This window comes from Corvus hawaiiensis, chromosome 7 (assembly GCF_020740725.1).
Source record: "Corvus hawaiiensis isolate bCorHaw1 chromosome 7, bCorHaw1.pri.cur, whole genome shotgun sequence".
Lineage (NCBI taxonomy): Eukaryota > Metazoa > Chordata > Aves > Passeriformes > Corvidae > Corvus > Corvus hawaiiensis.
The window spans coordinates 12,998,489-13,015,738 of NC_063219.1; the positions used below are offsets into that span (position 1 = coordinate 12,998,489).

The following is a 17,250-nucleotide window of genomic DNA, read 5'->3' on the forward strand; positions in this document are numbered from 1 at the left end:
CTGGTGGGGTAAGTAGATGCTCTGGGTTTCTAATACAAAAATCAGGCCATACATCCCTCTTGCTTCTGTCAGTGAGGAGCAGATGAGGTAACTATCACTCCATGGGAAGTTTTGGTTCTCTTCAAAAGCTATATACTGATATTAAAAGGCAGGCAAACAATTCTTGATTTTGGTATAAGAAACTATGTAAAATATTTCTACTAACTAGTTTGAAATCTTCTGTGCAGATATTTGACATAACAATGAAAATGAAGATTTTGCATAATTGCCACAAGGATCTCTATCTTCCTATAACATAAAAAGATTGTGGAAGACAAGACAAGCTAATGAAAATTAATAAAGTACTTTATTTGATTGATTTGAACTATTAAAACACTGAGCTGTAACACAGCTACCAAATATTAGACATACAGAGTCCCTTGAAGTCTGGCTGGCAGACTATGGATGATGGAACTATACAGCTTCCTCCCACATAACTGAGAAAAAAAAGAATTGAAGAAAATATGTCAAACTTCGGCAGTCTCCCAACCTCTAAGGGCTTAAAAAAAGGGAGAGCTTTTAAGTGGCATTTAAGGCCTCCTCCAGGATCAGTGGACACTCCTGATGTAAACAATACAAATATACAATCAAGCTTTAAAAAAATAAACAAAAGAGCTTCATAGCCCCTTCATATTCCTGGACTGCACCTTGAAAAGTAGCAGGCAATGACTTGAGTCCATCATAACTTTCATTATCTAAATCTTATAAAAGGATGTGGGTTTGGGGTAAGTCCTTCAATTTCATTGCCAGAACTTACTAAGTTACCCACAGCATCCCAAACCCACCAATATGCTCCTTTCCTCATGCAGTCAAGGCAGGTCTCATAGCATTATAAATCTTGTCTTCATACACTGGAAGCTAGTTTTGTCTAAATGGTAAAGGAGTACTGGATAGCACTCAGTTGAGAAAAGTTGCACCACTAGTACAAATTAAAGCTCTTGACCACCTTGTGATTTGCCCTTCCCAAGTAAATTGCTCCAATAAAACCCTCATGTCTGCTGAGGTAGAGGGCAGAAGGCACAGTCTCACTGAGTTTGTTTTTCTGGCTGTAAGGTTGGCTGCACAGACAGGAAGGAGGCGTTGTCTGAGCTAAGAGACAAAGCAGACAAATCCAACTAGAGTGCAAGAGAGGCCTTGCTTACAGAAGTCATCATTCCAAACTACCTGAAGTAGTTGAACAACGAGCAAGATTCATCAGAATTATTACTTATCAGTGCAGCAGCTGTGAGGCTGGAGACAGAGACCTGAGCATAGGCCCCTCTCCAGCAACCATTGAGAGCAATTGCTGTAGACACTGAGGACACAGAGATGTTACACATCTTCATCCTCTTTCTCTAGGAAGTCAGTCAAGGTACTGTCATCGACAGGAATTAGTAAGTATTCCACACCATCAGCTCCCTGAGAACAGACATGCAAAGACATTGTTAACACCAGTGTACAGTGCCAGGCAAGCCACTAGACAGCACTGCAATGCTAGCATTTATATGCAGTCTGGATGACATCTGGACAGCATTTGGAATTACTGAAAACCTCGAATATTTCACTGGAGCAACACTGGCAATGCACAAATACTGAGAAAAGTCATTGAGTGAGAAATCTTCTGCTGGGTTATGCTTGTCTGACACTACAAAGCTCCTCAACACAGTGTTCCCATATCTTGTACTGCTATACTGCTCCATTATCATGACAAGTCTGCATTCTTTCCTTACGGAAATACAGGTAATACTATTGGAAGCAGACTGGCAGGCTCCACAGTCTGCTACTTCTCACAGTCTTCAAGAAGAAGATATGTAGGCTGCTGAATAACCAAAGCACACTGTGTTTCTACAGCCCTCTATCCATGTAAAGGGTGTTGACAAATTGGAGGCATGGAAAGAGCTGCAATTACAGAATTTCAGCCCCTTGCTAGTTCCTAGGTGCTTAAAACAATACAGCCTCACTTAGTAGCAAGTAAGCATCTTTTTTACTTGAAGTGGCTGAACATCCAGAATTCTTCCCTGGACTCACCCGCTTGGTCCGGATGAGCTTGTGGTCCCTGAATTCTGTCAGCTGCGCCCTGAGTGTCAAGTCACTGTTCACAAGGAAAGCCTCCCGACACTGCTGGTAAAAGTCCTGGAAAGACAGCCCTGGAGACAGAAAAAGGGAGGAACAAGAAACTGAAGTAGTAAGATTGTCAGGTTTTTCCAGGTATAACACCACATATCATCCAACTGAAAGTCTTGCTTTGGCTTAGACCACAGTGGCTACAGTAACATCAGCTCGTGCAAGTATACAGCCAAAGTAATGCTTCAGTAATTAATGAAAAACAGCTGGAATTAACATTCCAGTCACCCTGCTGCCTAATGGAATTTTAACAGCACTTTAAATGCACTTCCTAAAATGGTTAATCTCTCTTAATTTCCAACTCCTCTATCTTGCTTTCTTTACCATTAAAATGTTATTTGTAACCACTGCAACACCTATACAGACAGTGACAGAATATTCCACATGTATCCTAGAAAGCAGGGGTACATCAGAAGTCATTTAGATAGCACCTTTAAGTGCAAGTTATGCAAATTCATAGTCTTCATTTTAATTTTTTTTTACTCCACAGCTCCCCAGGAATGGTCTCAGTCATGTCTAAGCATGTAAGAGGCAGTCCTTCAGGACCAGCCAGTCCATTGATTTCCTGTCTGAGTCAGACACAGTGCCACTAGAATGACACTGAGCCTCACTGAGCCAACTGTCCCAGCACTTCTGTTGCTGGAGATGTAACCTGTATACCAAAACTCAGGGATGCTGTGAACAGCAACACCCCAAACAGATGAGAAAAGGTGGGTACTTACCTGGATAAGACGGATTGTCCTTTTTCTCCAGCTGGTGCTGAGCAAGCAGTCTGAATATCCCCCTAAGAGAAAGGAGGAAAGGGGAAAATCAAAATAATAGTAATTAAAAAAACAACCCAAAATTCCCACCATTAGAAAATATTAACTAATTTTGCCTTATGCACAAAGACCTGGTTGTGAACCTCATCACTGGACAAGGTTTGCTACCCAAATGCCATTAAATTAAAGTAACCAATCAATTGGAACCCAGGTCCTACCATCTTCATCTCGAACACTCTTATCAGAAAACACAGATTGTAAGGACTGGGTCCTTGGCAAGTGCTACTGTAAAGTGTAAGAGTGTCTTACCTAGCATTGAGAGTGAGGCTATGCAGGACATGCATTAGGGAGCTCAAAGCCAAAGATCCAGACTGTTGTACTAAAAGTGAGTTCTCATAAGATGTTTCTTCCACATAAGGACTAAATGTGGTTGTTTCATACCAAAGCCAGTTATAAAGACTCAGCTTTGCCTGATCCCACACTAGACAGAGAAAAAAGAAAGAGCAGACAAAATTGGGAGATTTATGTTTTCTAAGGTGTTAAATAAGCAATATTAAAATGCACGTAGTTCTGCTGTAGGATTGAGGAAACAATGTATGCTTGTGAAAATCACATTACACAGACCCTGATAACTGCAGTTCCACTAAGATAAATTCTCTGCAACAAAACATTTGCAGGCATCCCTTTTCCACAGCAGCTTCATAGATACATTATAATTCCTTCCAGAGTTAGGAGTATGCAAACAATTTCTGGCAGTAGCTGGATGCTCTGCCTAGAGAGGGGGTAAAATAGCTCAAACAAGATTCTTCTCAGAGGGTGTGCAGATTCCTCCCTTGAGTGGGGACGCCCCTCAAGGTTACTCCTAAAGGCTGAGCAAAAGATATCTGCCCATGGTTGTTGGTATGGGTGAGTAATATCAATCTCTACTTGTATTGTTTTTACTAGCTTTAATATAACTGCTTCAACAGTGCTTCAAAAAGAGTGAACTACACTAACAGTTACTGCTACCTGTACTGTGTAGTAAATAATTCTGATTAGGATCTCTTAGTCTAATCATAATCAATATAAGTAAGTAATTTATTTAAGTGTATTTGCTTTGCCATCCTTAATTCTGTGAGACAAAGGTTCAATTACACCTATAGAATCCTTTAACATAAACCAGCAACTAAGTCTGGGGCTAAGACTGGTTCCAGCCACACCCAAATCCTTTCTGAGAAGGAGTTTAGAAAGGAAGGGGGTCCTTTCTGCACCTCCTGGCTCAACAGAAGGCTTCTCTAATAAACTGTTTAAAGCTCCCATTTTGCCCACAACACTGACTGATAAAAGAAAATTGTTTAGATGCAATGACAGACATAACATCCAATCTCCAGTTCACTAAGTTCCTAAAATCAAAGGGTGCCAAAAGCCTGGAGTCTATTTGTATATTACGATTAGTGGTACTTCTCAGTATCTTTATACAGTTTTGGTTCAGCACAGCCACACTCCCAATCAGGACTATACATACATCAACAGATCTGTTCTACACATCAACAGTAATACATACTAAGTAACGGCAACACACAGTAAGCAATACATGAACTTATGAAACATGCTTAGCAGCCCCAAAGCAGAACACAGATCCTTCTCTTTTCTAGATCAGGCCCAAGGGAACTCACTGAGAGGAGCGTTGATGTGATCGATAGAGGCAATGAGGTAAATGCTAGGCAGGGAGGATAACTGTGCAAGGATCTGCTGACTTCTTTCTCCTCTCAACATCTGGCTGTCCAGGTTATGAATGAGGACATAGAGCTCTAAAGATGAATCTGCAAGGTCAGAAAAAACAGCAGTGAACCAATCAAAGAAACTGCACACAGGCTGGTTTCCCATTCCCAGTGCAGCACAGTACAAATCTATTCCATCACTCCAGTATCATCTTCCTTGTACAGCTTAGTTTGAACCTATACTGGGTGTTTCTGAGCACCTAAAAGGGTTTTTCTCAATTCACTGTCATCACATTTTATTCAATTTAAGATTTTCTGTTATAATCCACTTTCCACTTGCTCACAGCTTTACCAGGAATTCTCCTTTTAGCTGTGATTTTTTTTGCAATTGAAGGTCACTGAAATATATTTTAGAATGGAAGTCTAAGCACAGTTTTTTCAGCTGCTTTTGATTTACACAACTGGGATCTTTAAGCTCCTCCTCACAGTAAAAATGCATTTTCTATTCAAGGTTGGATCCAAAGCATAGTAACTTCATTGAAAATTTTAACGAGTTCTGGAAAAAAGTTACAGAGACCTAGCTCAGATAATGCAAATGACAGATGGTAAAATTTCCAGCTAGCTTCTTGCTGCTGTACTTATCCCAGGGAACAACTGTTTCCTAAGTCCAGAAAAAGTCCTAGAACTGTAACTAGTTTTTGTGCAAATCAATACATACTTGCCTGCCAATGGAAATCAGTCAGATCAGCTATAATGTACTGCAAGACTGACTTACACTCATACATACATACATTCAGGTGGGAACTACTGTTACCTTAGTCACACCAGAAATACTCACAAGGTAATGATGAAAAACAGAATGTAAACACTGAAACACTAATGCCATGCACAATTAAGATTCTATGGCAATTTGTGTATGAATATGCAGGCAGTGAAGCAGACATTCAGAAATAATTCAGCAAGTGTTCTGTGAGGCAATGCCTTTTTGCTTTTGAAATCAATTCTAACCTGCTGTCCTGCTGTAAAACACTGTCTTGTGGTAACAGATTACCTGGGGTTGTTACACATGTATGTACACATACATTCCTGGTGCATGCATGTTTTCATATATGTTTCATAAATTACAAGCAAGAAAGTACACTAGCTACAATACACTAAGAAACTGTAACTTGCATGTATAAAAATTATAAGGAAAGAAAATGTCCAGGCTCTCTTAACAGTAAGTAGACTCTAACATTTTTATGCATAAAGTTAATCATTTTACCTTCTTTAAACCTTTTAATAATGAATTCAAGTTGGTCAAGGGGGCTGCGGAAGGTCCCTGTATGGTCCAAAACCTCCTCTGTGATGGAGTTGAGAATCTGAAAAACAGAATGGGAGCTCCTTATGAAGGGCTCTGACACTGAAGTGCAGAAAATCTGCCTTTGAATGCCTTGTGAGAGACAATCTGATTTTTACCATAAAAGCCCTAAAACAGCGACATAATCAAAAAAATTATACCCCTTTTCAAAACAGTGACATAAAACAAGGCTTTAGAGTGGTGAATATCTATTAATGACAGAAAGTATTGGAATCCTTGGAAAATGCATGGGATAATTTCATCAAATATTAAAAGACAGAGGAACTGTTCTTCATTCAGAGTCTGTTGCTACCGGATGGAGCAGGTTTCCGTAACATTTTACACTGAAAGACTCTAGAGGTATCTGTAACACAGGATGAGTACATAAACCCACAAGCTTTTCCCACACTTACAGATCTCACAGTGATGCTGGGGAAGTATCCATTAACCACCAGGTGAACAGAATCCTGGAGCAGAGAGGTACGAAACTTCTCCAACAGATCACGCTTTGAGCCCAGTCCATAAAGCACAACATTGAAACCCAAGCTGCAGAAAAGTGAGCAAATACACTGAATCAAAAAAGCGCAAGTCTGGTTTTAGGTCCATACATTCATTAAGCAAAATGATCCATTGCAATCTTGGTTTTAAAAATTTCACGTTTTGTCAACTCCAGGCTTACCTTAAGCTTACAGCTGATAAATAAGATTAGCTACAAGGAATCTGAAACCTGGCAAATGCATCCTAGAAAAAGAATCATTTTAGCAGTCTAGAGGTTCACAAATTTAGCAAAATATCTATGGAAGAAAATGCTATTGACTACGAACAGAATACTAGATCTACAACTTCAGGTACAAAATGGTAATCAACATTCACATGGATCCCCTCACCAGTGATTATATTACATGTTTACTAAAGGTCACAGTAATTACAAGAAAAAAAAGCAAGTCTTCATACTGGTTTTCCACTCTGATCCTCAGGCACAATTTCAAAGCAAAATTACTCTATACTCATGGATATTTCTTATCCTAATTGTTCCACAGAAAAAGAGGCAGGAAAGCATAGAGAGCATGGTATGGAATTGTAGAGACCCAGAAAAGCTGACTTCAGTTGCATCTCTCACCCTCTCTCAGGCCTCTATCATCCCTATGATACGGGAAATGCTCATTAGGCCTCAGCCTTGATGAACTGCATCTAGACTAAACACCTCTCCAGCTTATCAGAAACACTGTCTGTTCCCAGGAACTGTCTATTGAGCACCCGTTTTTTAATGAGCAGCCATAAAACTTACTTTTCTTACCTGAATAACAATCCAACTGGAATAATATTTTGGTTGCTGAACCTTCAAAGAAAGTTACTGACTCAAACTGTGGCCAGGATGAAAAAATTACTCTGTCTAAAGCCCACTGTCTTGTGTCCCTATAAAAGTGGTCTAAAGTGAGACCCTTTGAGCTCTCCATTATGGGGGGCTGATGCATACTAAAGCCCACTCTCTAACACTACAAGCAGTGGTCCAGAGTGAGATCTTTTTGAGCTCTCAATTCCCAGAAGGTAATTGGCTGACAGTATGTCTCAAACACCAATAGCCAGGTGCCTGTGAAGCCAACCAAGTAGTAACAGATAAGAATTGCTGGTAATAACCAAGGACTACCGGTACTAACACTGTGAGGAAAAATTTGGCTGGAGAAGGGGGCCCAGGTGGAGATAAGGCAGCACTTTTCCATGAGAAGAAGAACAACAAAGTACAGTGCAAGCACAGGAATGACTGACAGCAAGAGGACGTGGACTATAAGGTGGGACTGGGACTACCAAAGACCTCCAAAGCCCTCTGGCCCATTTCCAGAAAGGTCTAAAAGAACAGACTGTACATAAATAATTAGCATAGAAAAGGAGAAACCTGTCTTTGGGGCAGAGAAACCTTGTCCATAAAAAGGCAACCTCCCTGCACAAGTCCAGGCGGTGCCCCTCAGACCCTGGACATCTCATCAGCTGAACAAATACAGCTGGATCAATCACCTGGATCAATGCTGAATCCAGGATCAGCATCCCCTCAGCTGGCTCAGCGGTGGAGCAAGGGCTGGTGAGCTTTTTTTCGCTTTTTAATTAATCTCTCCTCTTTTAAATTAACTTCTTCAGTTTCTCTTTTCCCTTCACCCTGCCCCTTTATCCCCCAGTGCCGTGTGCCTATATAGTAGGTCAGGGACTAACATACCAATTTCCATGCCAAGTGTATGATTTACTAATAAAACTCTCTGATTGTTTGTGGACCCTCGGGCTTCTGTCATTCCTTTCGACCAATGAGCATTTTTGAATCTTAAGCATGTCTTTACTCTCAGGGGTGGGTTATCAGAGGAATCACAAAGCTTTGTTTAGGTTTGAGAAGCAGGAAAAGCATTATCTTGATCAGAAAGAAGAGTATCAGGTTACTCAAATAGCACTGGGCAAAGGCAAAGTGTTCAACAGCTGTCACTGCCTTCACTGTCATCTAGGGATTTGTTCCTTCTGTCCTGCCACATACATCTCTAATCATTTGCCCAGATCACCAAGCCACAGAGAACTCCCCCTCTTGCAACTCTCCAACTTTCAAAGCTGATGTCTTTTTCATACTCTCTGTCCCTCCTCAGGGACCACAAATTTCCTTAAACTCCACTCCCTTGCAAACACTTCCCAAGGGGCTTTCTCCTCACCAATACTGGCTCCAGCCTCAGCACTTAACTTCAGAGCTGGTGGTCTGCCTTCTTTAAGGTGCTTCAGAATCTCACAAGGTCTCTATAGTTCCATTTGCTTTCCTGAATGTTCACCTTTCTCCTTCCCATGAAGATACACACAAAGCCAAATAAAATTTATATTGCCAGTGTTTCTAAAAGCATTAAGGTTCTTCATGCCCAGATCATTAGGTACCACAAGCATTTAAAGTTAACTGCTACACCACTGGAGACAGCCACAGACTGAAGATGGTGGTGGTGGGGTACTCACTACTAACTTGCTGCTGTAAACAAAAATGATTCCTCACAAAGGACACTTTTCTCACAATTCATTTTCCCTGTTCTTTCATTATTCATATTCCCTGTTTGTGAGTGCCCTCTAGCTTGGTTTAGAGAGGCACAGGCAAACTAGCCAGGTAGAAGGCAACTTCACTGCACTTCAGACATTCAGTTCAAGGAGTTAATAAGATCTGATTTGGTCTACAGGAAGCACTGAACTAAGCTAATGTCACCTACTTTTAAAATTAAGCAAAGAAAAAAAGACGCTCCTTAATTCATCTACAGGATGTTACCGACATGAGGGCAAGTTTATTGGCAGTGCCTTTTTACTAAGCTTCTTCAGTGATTCTCCTTGGATACTTACTGTAATTGCAGCATCCACTTGGAAAACAAGGATTCATGTTGCTGGTTAAGGTCTCTAATTTCAGCAGCATAGGCAAGGGGAGCTTTTTTCAAAAGATCATGCAGTGTTTGCTGTGTTGAGAAAGATGACAGTCATTCAAAGCTGAGAAGAAACAAGAGATATACCTGGAGTTCTTAAAACACCCTCTAGCAAGCTCCCTTATCTAGACAGAATAGTTTTCATTGTCAGTGCACTCAGCTTATGGTTAGTTTTTTTTTCCTTCCCTTGAAGACCCCCCCTAAGCAGAGTTTTGCTACTAGACACACAAAGCAGAGATTAAGTATGGGAAACGGCACCTAGACTAGGACTAGAACAGACCCCACAGCATGCATTTTTCTCTTCCTGCCAAGTATGGGAAAACCACTACAGGAAAAATGGACAGACACAGCACCAAGCACTGTACCAAGAAGATACAACATCACATCCCTGCTAATGGGAACAAAGGCTCCAATCAACATGCTTAGCAATGGTTCAGGTGTTTGTCACTACAAGAGAAAGCTCAAAATCCCCACCATCTAAAAAAAAAATTCAGCCGAAAGGAAATAATTTGCAGTTGATGGCCTCTCCTCTTCAATTTTAACAGCTTTGCTTCCCACTCCCTTGCAGTAGAAGACAGTTTACACTGGAAGGCAACTGCAATGTATCAGACAAAGTACTGAGAGACAGAACTGCTAAGCCTTCAACTACTTTGAAGCCAGGAGTAGCTTTAACACTGTAAGCCTTGATTTCCTTCCAGAGCTGTTACAAAAGAACTTGTTAAGAATCCAGATGTTTCTCTGGGCAGCAACTCCAGACAACAACAGGCATCAGGCAGTCTGCATATATGCCATCTTTTAAAACACAAATGGGTATAAAAAGCAGTCACAGACACAAGAGCTCCAGGTATTCTACACAATTCCCCAACACCTGTCCTTGTAGGGTACAACTGCTTGCTTTGAACTGTCTTGTGGAAGTGACATATGGAGAAAAGTAAAGTAATACAGTCAGCACAATTAGACCATTCCTGTCTCCTAGAAACTGCGAAGGGACAAAGTACATCTAACAAACCAGGCGACAACATTTAGAGCTGTCCCAGTTCTGCAAGTGGCTTGACCCAGTAATGTTCAGATGAAATCAGCTCTCTTGATTTCCTCTACACATAAATAGCCATGACAGTTTGTAATTCCCCCTACCATTTCATTGACAAAAATGATGTTTTAAAGCAAATCTCTACAATTCTGCTTCTCCCTCTTTTCCTCCCCCAAAAGCAAACTTAAACCTTTTCTGGTAACTGCAGCTTTCAGCAGTGAGCTCACCTGATAGTGCCTTCTCCCTGCATTATCCCTACTGTCCCAGGTTCAAACAACTGGGCACTGTCCCTGCTCAGAGAAGCGGTAGAAAACATACTGCTTAAATTGCTACCTAAATCAGTGTTACCACTGACCCTGTAATCAGCAGAAATAAAGTGAAAATAGCAACATCAGGAAATTTTGATGAGGAAAATCTTCATCAAAGAAATCAAGAACTGTGAGAGTTGTGTGATTCACTAGGAACTGTACCTGATTCAATCGTCTTTTCCGCAACTTCTGCAGTGTTCGGTCTGAAGTGAGCACTTTGGAACTACTGTGAGCTTCAAAGTATTCCTCCACCAGGTTGCCCTACAAAAGGACAGCAAGATCAGCAACACTCCTCCTGCTATCAAGCTACCCTCTCCCTAAGATGGCCAATATGAGACATAAAGCAAGGATGAATAGAAAGACAGAAGGTATTTGCAAAAATAGCTTCTATAGCAGCATTCTGCCAAAGCTAACCTAGTCAGATGATTCTTTCCTCAAGAGAGAGGCAGAAAAGAGATTTTGAGAGAAATAACGTAACAGTAATTCTTAGGTGGTGTGGGGATCCCTGGTGCTGGAAGGAAGTAAGACAATTAAGCTGAACACCAAGCCAGAACAGTAATGTGTGCTCCTTTTGGTGCTACAGGAATCAATTTCTTCATCCTGTCTCAATACAAGGTCTCCTGCTCCATGGACGTCTTAGACTTCTCCTTCTGAAGCTGCTAATGCTACAAACTGGATTAGCACACAGGTTCACATGATGCCTGTCCAACAGGGATTACGCTAAAGTACAGCAAAGGCCAGCCCAGCTGGTCTGATCTGAAATGAGTTTAGCAGTTCTTCCCCACAGTCAGGTGTGGTCACTAACAGCTTATTGTCACTATAGATCCCTTCATGTTTGCTAGCTCAGGGGTTTATTTTCGCACACTCACCATCTTTTGATCCTTAATTTTTTTGGCTAGGCTGTTTCTGGGAGGAGGTGTAGATGCAGCCTTAGTTTTTCCCGGAGTTTTTTGACTTGATAAAACAATGTTGACTTCTTTCTGATCTTCCTCATCCTCCTCCTCTGAGCAAGAAGCTGAATACTCACTCTCACTTTCTAAATAGGGATCTGGAGCTAGAGCATAATTTTACAGTTAAAAGCTAGGAATGACTTCTTACACAGAACTCCTTTTGCACCATCTCACACACATTCTCTAGATGTTTTTCAAGCACATGAATCCTAAATATATTCACAGAAAGGTAAAACCAATGCTTAGTAGAACTGCAAACACAGATGGCAATTTCTTTTGCAGTTCTAGAATCACGAAGTATTGTTAAGTAAAGCTTGATACCTTGATACCAGCTAAGAAACATAATCATACCATAGAAAGAGACTAAAAATGGACAATGGAATTCCCTATTTCTCTTAGCATCTCTATGTCAGTTTTCCCAAATGCCAATTATGCAGGCTGAGTATCCTCTATGTCACACTCTGCAAAACAAAGTTGTAGAAAGATACCTCTGTTAGCACTGCTGAATTGAAGAGCACCGACAAAATCTGGCTCAGTCTTGGTCTCTCAACACAAAAGAAATAGAAGATGGAACACCATGTACTAAACTCTCCACTGCATTCATTCTGAGCACGTTTAGCCAATCGTTACTGGAAATACTTTGACATGGATGTCCCAGCCATCATCAAAAAGTTTTATGCCTGGTTCAAGCAATTAGGCCACATTAAATGTCAACATAAGTTCGATTACTCAAAGTTTTGTCTCTTTTGATCATGTTACTGAAGTTCAGTAACTTGGTGCTTCTAACCCTTCCAACTCCTCACCTTAGCAGCAATCAGTTGTAGGGAGAAGGTCTACCTACATTTCCTTAAGGACATTTCTACACTCTCTGCAGCGTGAATCAGGTTGTTTTAGTCACACTGCTACCACAGACAGAAGCTCAACAGGAAAACTCTCTCCCTTGAACACAGTGCTTCACTGACTGTGAGAGCTGACTGCAAAGGCTGATCTTTACCTGCTAGTCTCTTTCTGAGTCTGCAAGGTGTGGTGGACACAAATTCTTTCTTTTTACTCTGGAACAGCAAAGAAAAAACATGCATTAGAAGAAGAAACATCTCTCTCCTTTAAACAGCCCTCTGCCAAGCAAAGACAGGTTACATTTCCAAACTATTTCAGCCCACATGAAATTGGGAAAGCAAAGTTAAGTATGGAGAGTTCTTATTTTGACATTCAGAGGGAGACAGGATCAAGCTCGAAAAGGGGCTTAATTATTTAACCTCAAGATGGAGGGTAGAAAACTGTGAAACCTCCAACCACAGCGCCAATCTTGGCTCCTCAGGAAGAGTCCAACCAAAGCAATGAAAAACTGGAAATGCTTCAGTCCCCACAGCAGTCACTTTCCACATCATGCTGTCGACTCAAAGTCATCTGGAAGTCCTCTAAGAAAACAACTACTAGAATGACAGAAGACCACTCAGGATACTAAGCCCAGAAGAAGTACAGCAAAGGAACCAGAGCTGCCTTGGCTCATCAAGTCGTAGTGGCACATCTTCCTTACCCATGTGTAAAGCACATGTTTGACTCAGACACTGGATCAAGTCTGCAATACTTAGGAAACACTTTTGTTGATCCTGACAAAGTGGATGTGAAATCATCAAGGAGTGAATATGGCATCCCCAAACAGCATGTCTTTTTCAGGTGTATCTCATCCTGGAACCTTATACCAGAAAAGCTGTGCATACATTTCTGCTATGATGCTGTACCATTTTAGAAAGCCAACTCTTTCACTCTATAGCCACAACTGGCAGTTCTGGACTGTATCTCTCTGTAGTGTCACAAAGCACAACATCAACTTACATCTGCCCATTATCCCAATTTATTTTTTATAAACAAATGGTAAGTAAGAAACTGAACAGCATTGCAGTTCTTGAACTCCTGTTTTAACAGCATTTCTTACAATTAGGGCTATTTCTTCCTTTAGTGAGAAACTGGAAAGCTATGAGTTTAACTGTGTATTAGGGGGTTGTCTAGCATCCTCACTTGTGTGATTCAAGGAAATAGCTTCCACTCATGCTAATTAAGCTGTCAAACCTACTATTTGCCCACTGACTCCCAACCCCATAGTCCTGATTAATGGTTCTCACTTGAGTTACTCCTGTCTGGTTGGAATAGAAGAGACATCTCTACTGTGGATTATGCTTTTCAAGGTCCTTTCTTTCCAAAACTGTAGGAATTGGCCAGTTCAAGTTTCTCAAGTGGGGAAAAAAACCCAGACACAAAATCCAAACAATGTAAAGTCATCACTCACCCTCTGCTGCACTTTGTTTGAACTTGAACGTTCTGAAAAGAAAGAAAACAGCATTGTACAGAGTACTGCATATTTTCAACATGGCGGCACAAGGGGGTCCATTAGATAAACAGGCATTCACTATTCCAAGGTACACTGCACCAGAATATCAGCTCCCTGGATGGTTAATCCTATGAGGGAAGCCTCTAGTTCCTCACAGGTAGGCAAGGAGAGAACAAAGAGAGTTGCTGAGAGGAATGGGTTAGAAGTAGAAGACTGGCAAGGAGAGCTGTAAATACGCTCAAGTGACCACGCAGCTGGGGATAGCAAAGACCCAACTAGCAATGTAGAAAAAAAGATACACCATGTCTATTGCTGTTTACCCTGTGTATGCTTTGAGAAGTAAAACATCTGTGTATAGATAACGTGGGTGCTTGGTAGGCCTGGAGGCACCCTAGCAGACAGGCTTGAGCGCCCTGCCCTGGTACAGAGAAGATCAGAACACAGTGAAGATCACAGCATGGGGGAAAACCACACATGTACAAAACCACTGATAAACCAGTGTGAACAGCAGGCTGGTGATTCTCTAGCACTGGACCAATCTTAAGGGTGCCTGCATCTCCACTAAGTGCCTACATCTCCACTCATGTGCCTCTGCCCAGGTGCTGCTTCGGGAACATAATAAAAATAAATTTATTCTTTGCATTCTGGCTCTGAGTTTGTGGTGGCTCCAGCAGCCTGCCTGTATCAGCTCACAAAAGTCAACATTACTACCACAGAAGGCAGCTTTTAATTTGTGGTCACAGCTTTGGGAGGCCAGGAAAGAGGAAGAGACTCCAGCAGGAGGAAAGAGGCTGAAAAATGAGCTAATGTTCTCTCCCTGAGCACATCAGACTCCATTTCTGAGCACAAATGCACATGCTCTTGCCAGTGCTGCCCTGCATTGACTTCTCCCATCTGTATTTCTCCCTGCAGCACCAGGTATTAAATATTATATAATAAAGTGTGAATTTACACATGAACACCCACACAGTCCTACCCAATTGGTGTTTAACACACCAGCCCAGCTCATAACTCTCTCAAGTGCAAGTATTTCTGTTGAACAGAGAGGAAGTTGTTAAACGTCACAGCAATAGATGAGAAAGAAGTTCATGTTTCCTCTACAGCAGCAGGACAGAAGAAGAGACCTGACAGCCGGGTGAAGCACAGGCCATGCACATTAAACAGTTCAGCCTACGGCTTTAACCTGACTAAAACACTCAAGCATGACAGAAGCTGGAACTCAAGCACCCACTCTACCACCCAAATAGAAACATAATCCCCATTCACTCAGTTCCAGTTCTCCAAACCATCACAGGACTTACTGCTGCTTTGAGGGGTTTTGGCCATCTTCTCAGAGCACTTGGCGTGATCGGGTGCCACCTTCTGTTCTGGTGTCTGGGCTAATTCAGAGGCTGTAGGAAATAGGGGGAGGGGAAGGAAGGACATGTCAGGTACAAAACTTCCAGCTCTGGCTAGTCAGAAATGGAGCCATAGAGCTGAAATGCTCTCTACATAATAATTCCCTAGCTATTTCAGGAAGTGAACCAGATATTTCTATTTTTTTCTAATGGTGGCTGTAATCCTCAGCAAAGATTTTCAAAGGCTGAGCTCATCAGTTAATTAATTTTACAAATATGGCCAATGCACTGGCAGAGCACCTTTTGCTCCCTGGGAGACCACATGTCTTTGAATTAGAGCAAGGTTTGATCAGGCTCACTTAGTCCTTTAAGACTGCTCAGCTGGACATAATGGATCATCAGATATAGCAAACACATCAGTTCCCCAGGAGGAACTATTTACCTGTGTCTTCTCCTTATCAGTACAAGCTGAAGCTAAGTGACTGATCTAAATATGAAAGGTCACCATATCCTGCTAACAGTCCCTAGCACTGTATGACCAACAGCCTATTCCATGGAACAACACTGAGACTAACAGGCTGTCATTGTATGACTTCCCTCAGTTTCCAAATTGAGTCAGGGCTCCACGAGGGAGCACCAGTGAAACTTACCCTGCTGCAGAAGGAGGTATAAGATAGGAAACACACAACTTCCCAAGATACAGCAGAAACTAAGGTACCAGAACCAGTTTCTGTATAGTGATACAGTAGAACGATCCCTCTCCCTCTGATCATCCTTTGTAGGATGCATCATTAGCTGTGACAAATAAACACTAAGGAAGTTCGTATGGTGCTGGACACACAAAGACTCTTCAAGTGAGAAAAAACAGTGACAACACGGCTCAAACATCTTATTTAAACCAAAACAGTCCACCCTCTCTGGAACTGCCATTTTCTTCTTGCTTCTCTTAAGCCCGCAGAGAAAATAAGAGCGAAACATACCCAGCTCTGCCATTTTACTGGAGCGTTTGGGAGTCTGGAATGAGTAAACTTCACCACCACTTATATTTGAGCCATTTCCCACTGGATCTGTGAAAAGAAATGTTACTCACAGCTATTTTAAAAACCGATAATATTCCCAACCTGAGAAAGATGGAATGCAACATTTCACTATTTGGCTTTATATTGCAGGTGTTACAAAACAAGTATCATAATAAAATCCTAGAATCATAATCTTCTCTTCTACCTTTTTCCACAAGCACAACCAGAGCAGACTGAGCCCTCAAAAGCAATTTCACCAACACTGTACAACCCTAACACTGCAAGTATCTCCTGAAGTCAGAGCTGTGTTAGGTTTTCCCCTGCTAATACCTTGGGCACACAATCCAAGAGCAGCAACATAGCTCTTCTCTTCCAGGATCTCCTGAGCTTCGTTATCGGAAATACTCTCAAGCTTCTTCACAAATCTCTTCATACTGACACTCAGCTGAGCCTTGTCCTTCCGTACTTTAGTACCTAGAATTGCAACAAAAGCTTTAACCTCGTGCTGTTTCATTATTTCTACTGCAGTAGTATGCAACCACCCGACTTAAGAGACCAGGTTCTTATTATGCAAATCACTAAACAAATTCAACGGTGAGATGTCCTGCTAAAACAACAGCTGGTCAGTAGCTGACCCCACAGGCATTCATCCCTCCTTCACCACAAATGCTGGCTCCTGCAATCCATGAGGGCAAGACCCCCATTTCAGCGATCACCATCTCCACAGTTTGGGAAAAATGACAGTGACTCACGCGTTACAGTATCAAATTGCATGCAAAGGGGATGGTACTTGCCAACCCTTGTCTTTCCTAGAGAAAGGGAGCAATTAGAAAATACCTTGCCTGTAGGCTGTCAGTACACTCATGGGAGAATTTAGGCTGAGACCCCTCTGGAGACCGTCTGCATGACCTTC

At 41.7% G+C, this 17,250-nt stretch overlaps 1 protein-coding gene across 5 annotated transcripts in view; it reads right to left on the reverse strand.

The window, feature by feature from the left end:
* Nucleotides 1–327: 327 nt before the first annotated feature.
* The window catches only part of FAM126B (family with sequence similarity 126 member B), a 68,867-nt gene continuing 51,944 nt past the window's right edge, over nt 328–17,250 (reverse strand). For all 5 annotated transcript variants that reach the window (XM_048309217.1, XM_048309216.1, XM_048309220.1 and 2 more), the window contains 15 exons: nt 16,668–16,811; nt 16,299–16,385; nt 15,283–15,372; nt 13,940–13,971; nt 12,647–12,704; nt 11,572–11,756; nt 10,865–10,963; nt 9,288–9,397; nt 6,356–6,488; nt 5,868–5,964; nt 4,559–4,705; nt 3,213–3,384; nt 2,865–2,926; nt 2,047–2,165; nt 328–1,437 (listed from right to left, as the gene is read on the reverse strand). In XM_048309217.1, coding sequence (XP_048165174.1) covers nt 1,351–1,437; nt 2,047–2,165; nt 2,865–2,926; nt 3,213–3,384; nt 4,559–4,705; nt 5,868–5,964; nt 6,356–6,488; nt 9,288–9,397; nt 10,865–10,963; nt 11,572–11,756; nt 12,647–12,704; nt 13,940–13,971; nt 15,283–15,372; nt 16,299–16,385; nt 16,668–16,811 — 1,622 coding nt within the window. In that variant the 3' untranslated portion in view covers nt 328–1,350. The remainder of the gene's footprint in view (nt 1,438–2,046; nt 2,166–2,864; nt 2,927–3,212; nt 3,385–4,558; nt 4,706–5,867; nt 5,965–6,355; nt 6,489–9,287; nt 9,398–10,864; nt 10,964–11,571; nt 11,757–12,646; nt 12,705–13,939; nt 13,972–15,282; nt 15,373–16,298; nt 16,386–16,667; nt 16,812–17,250) is intronic.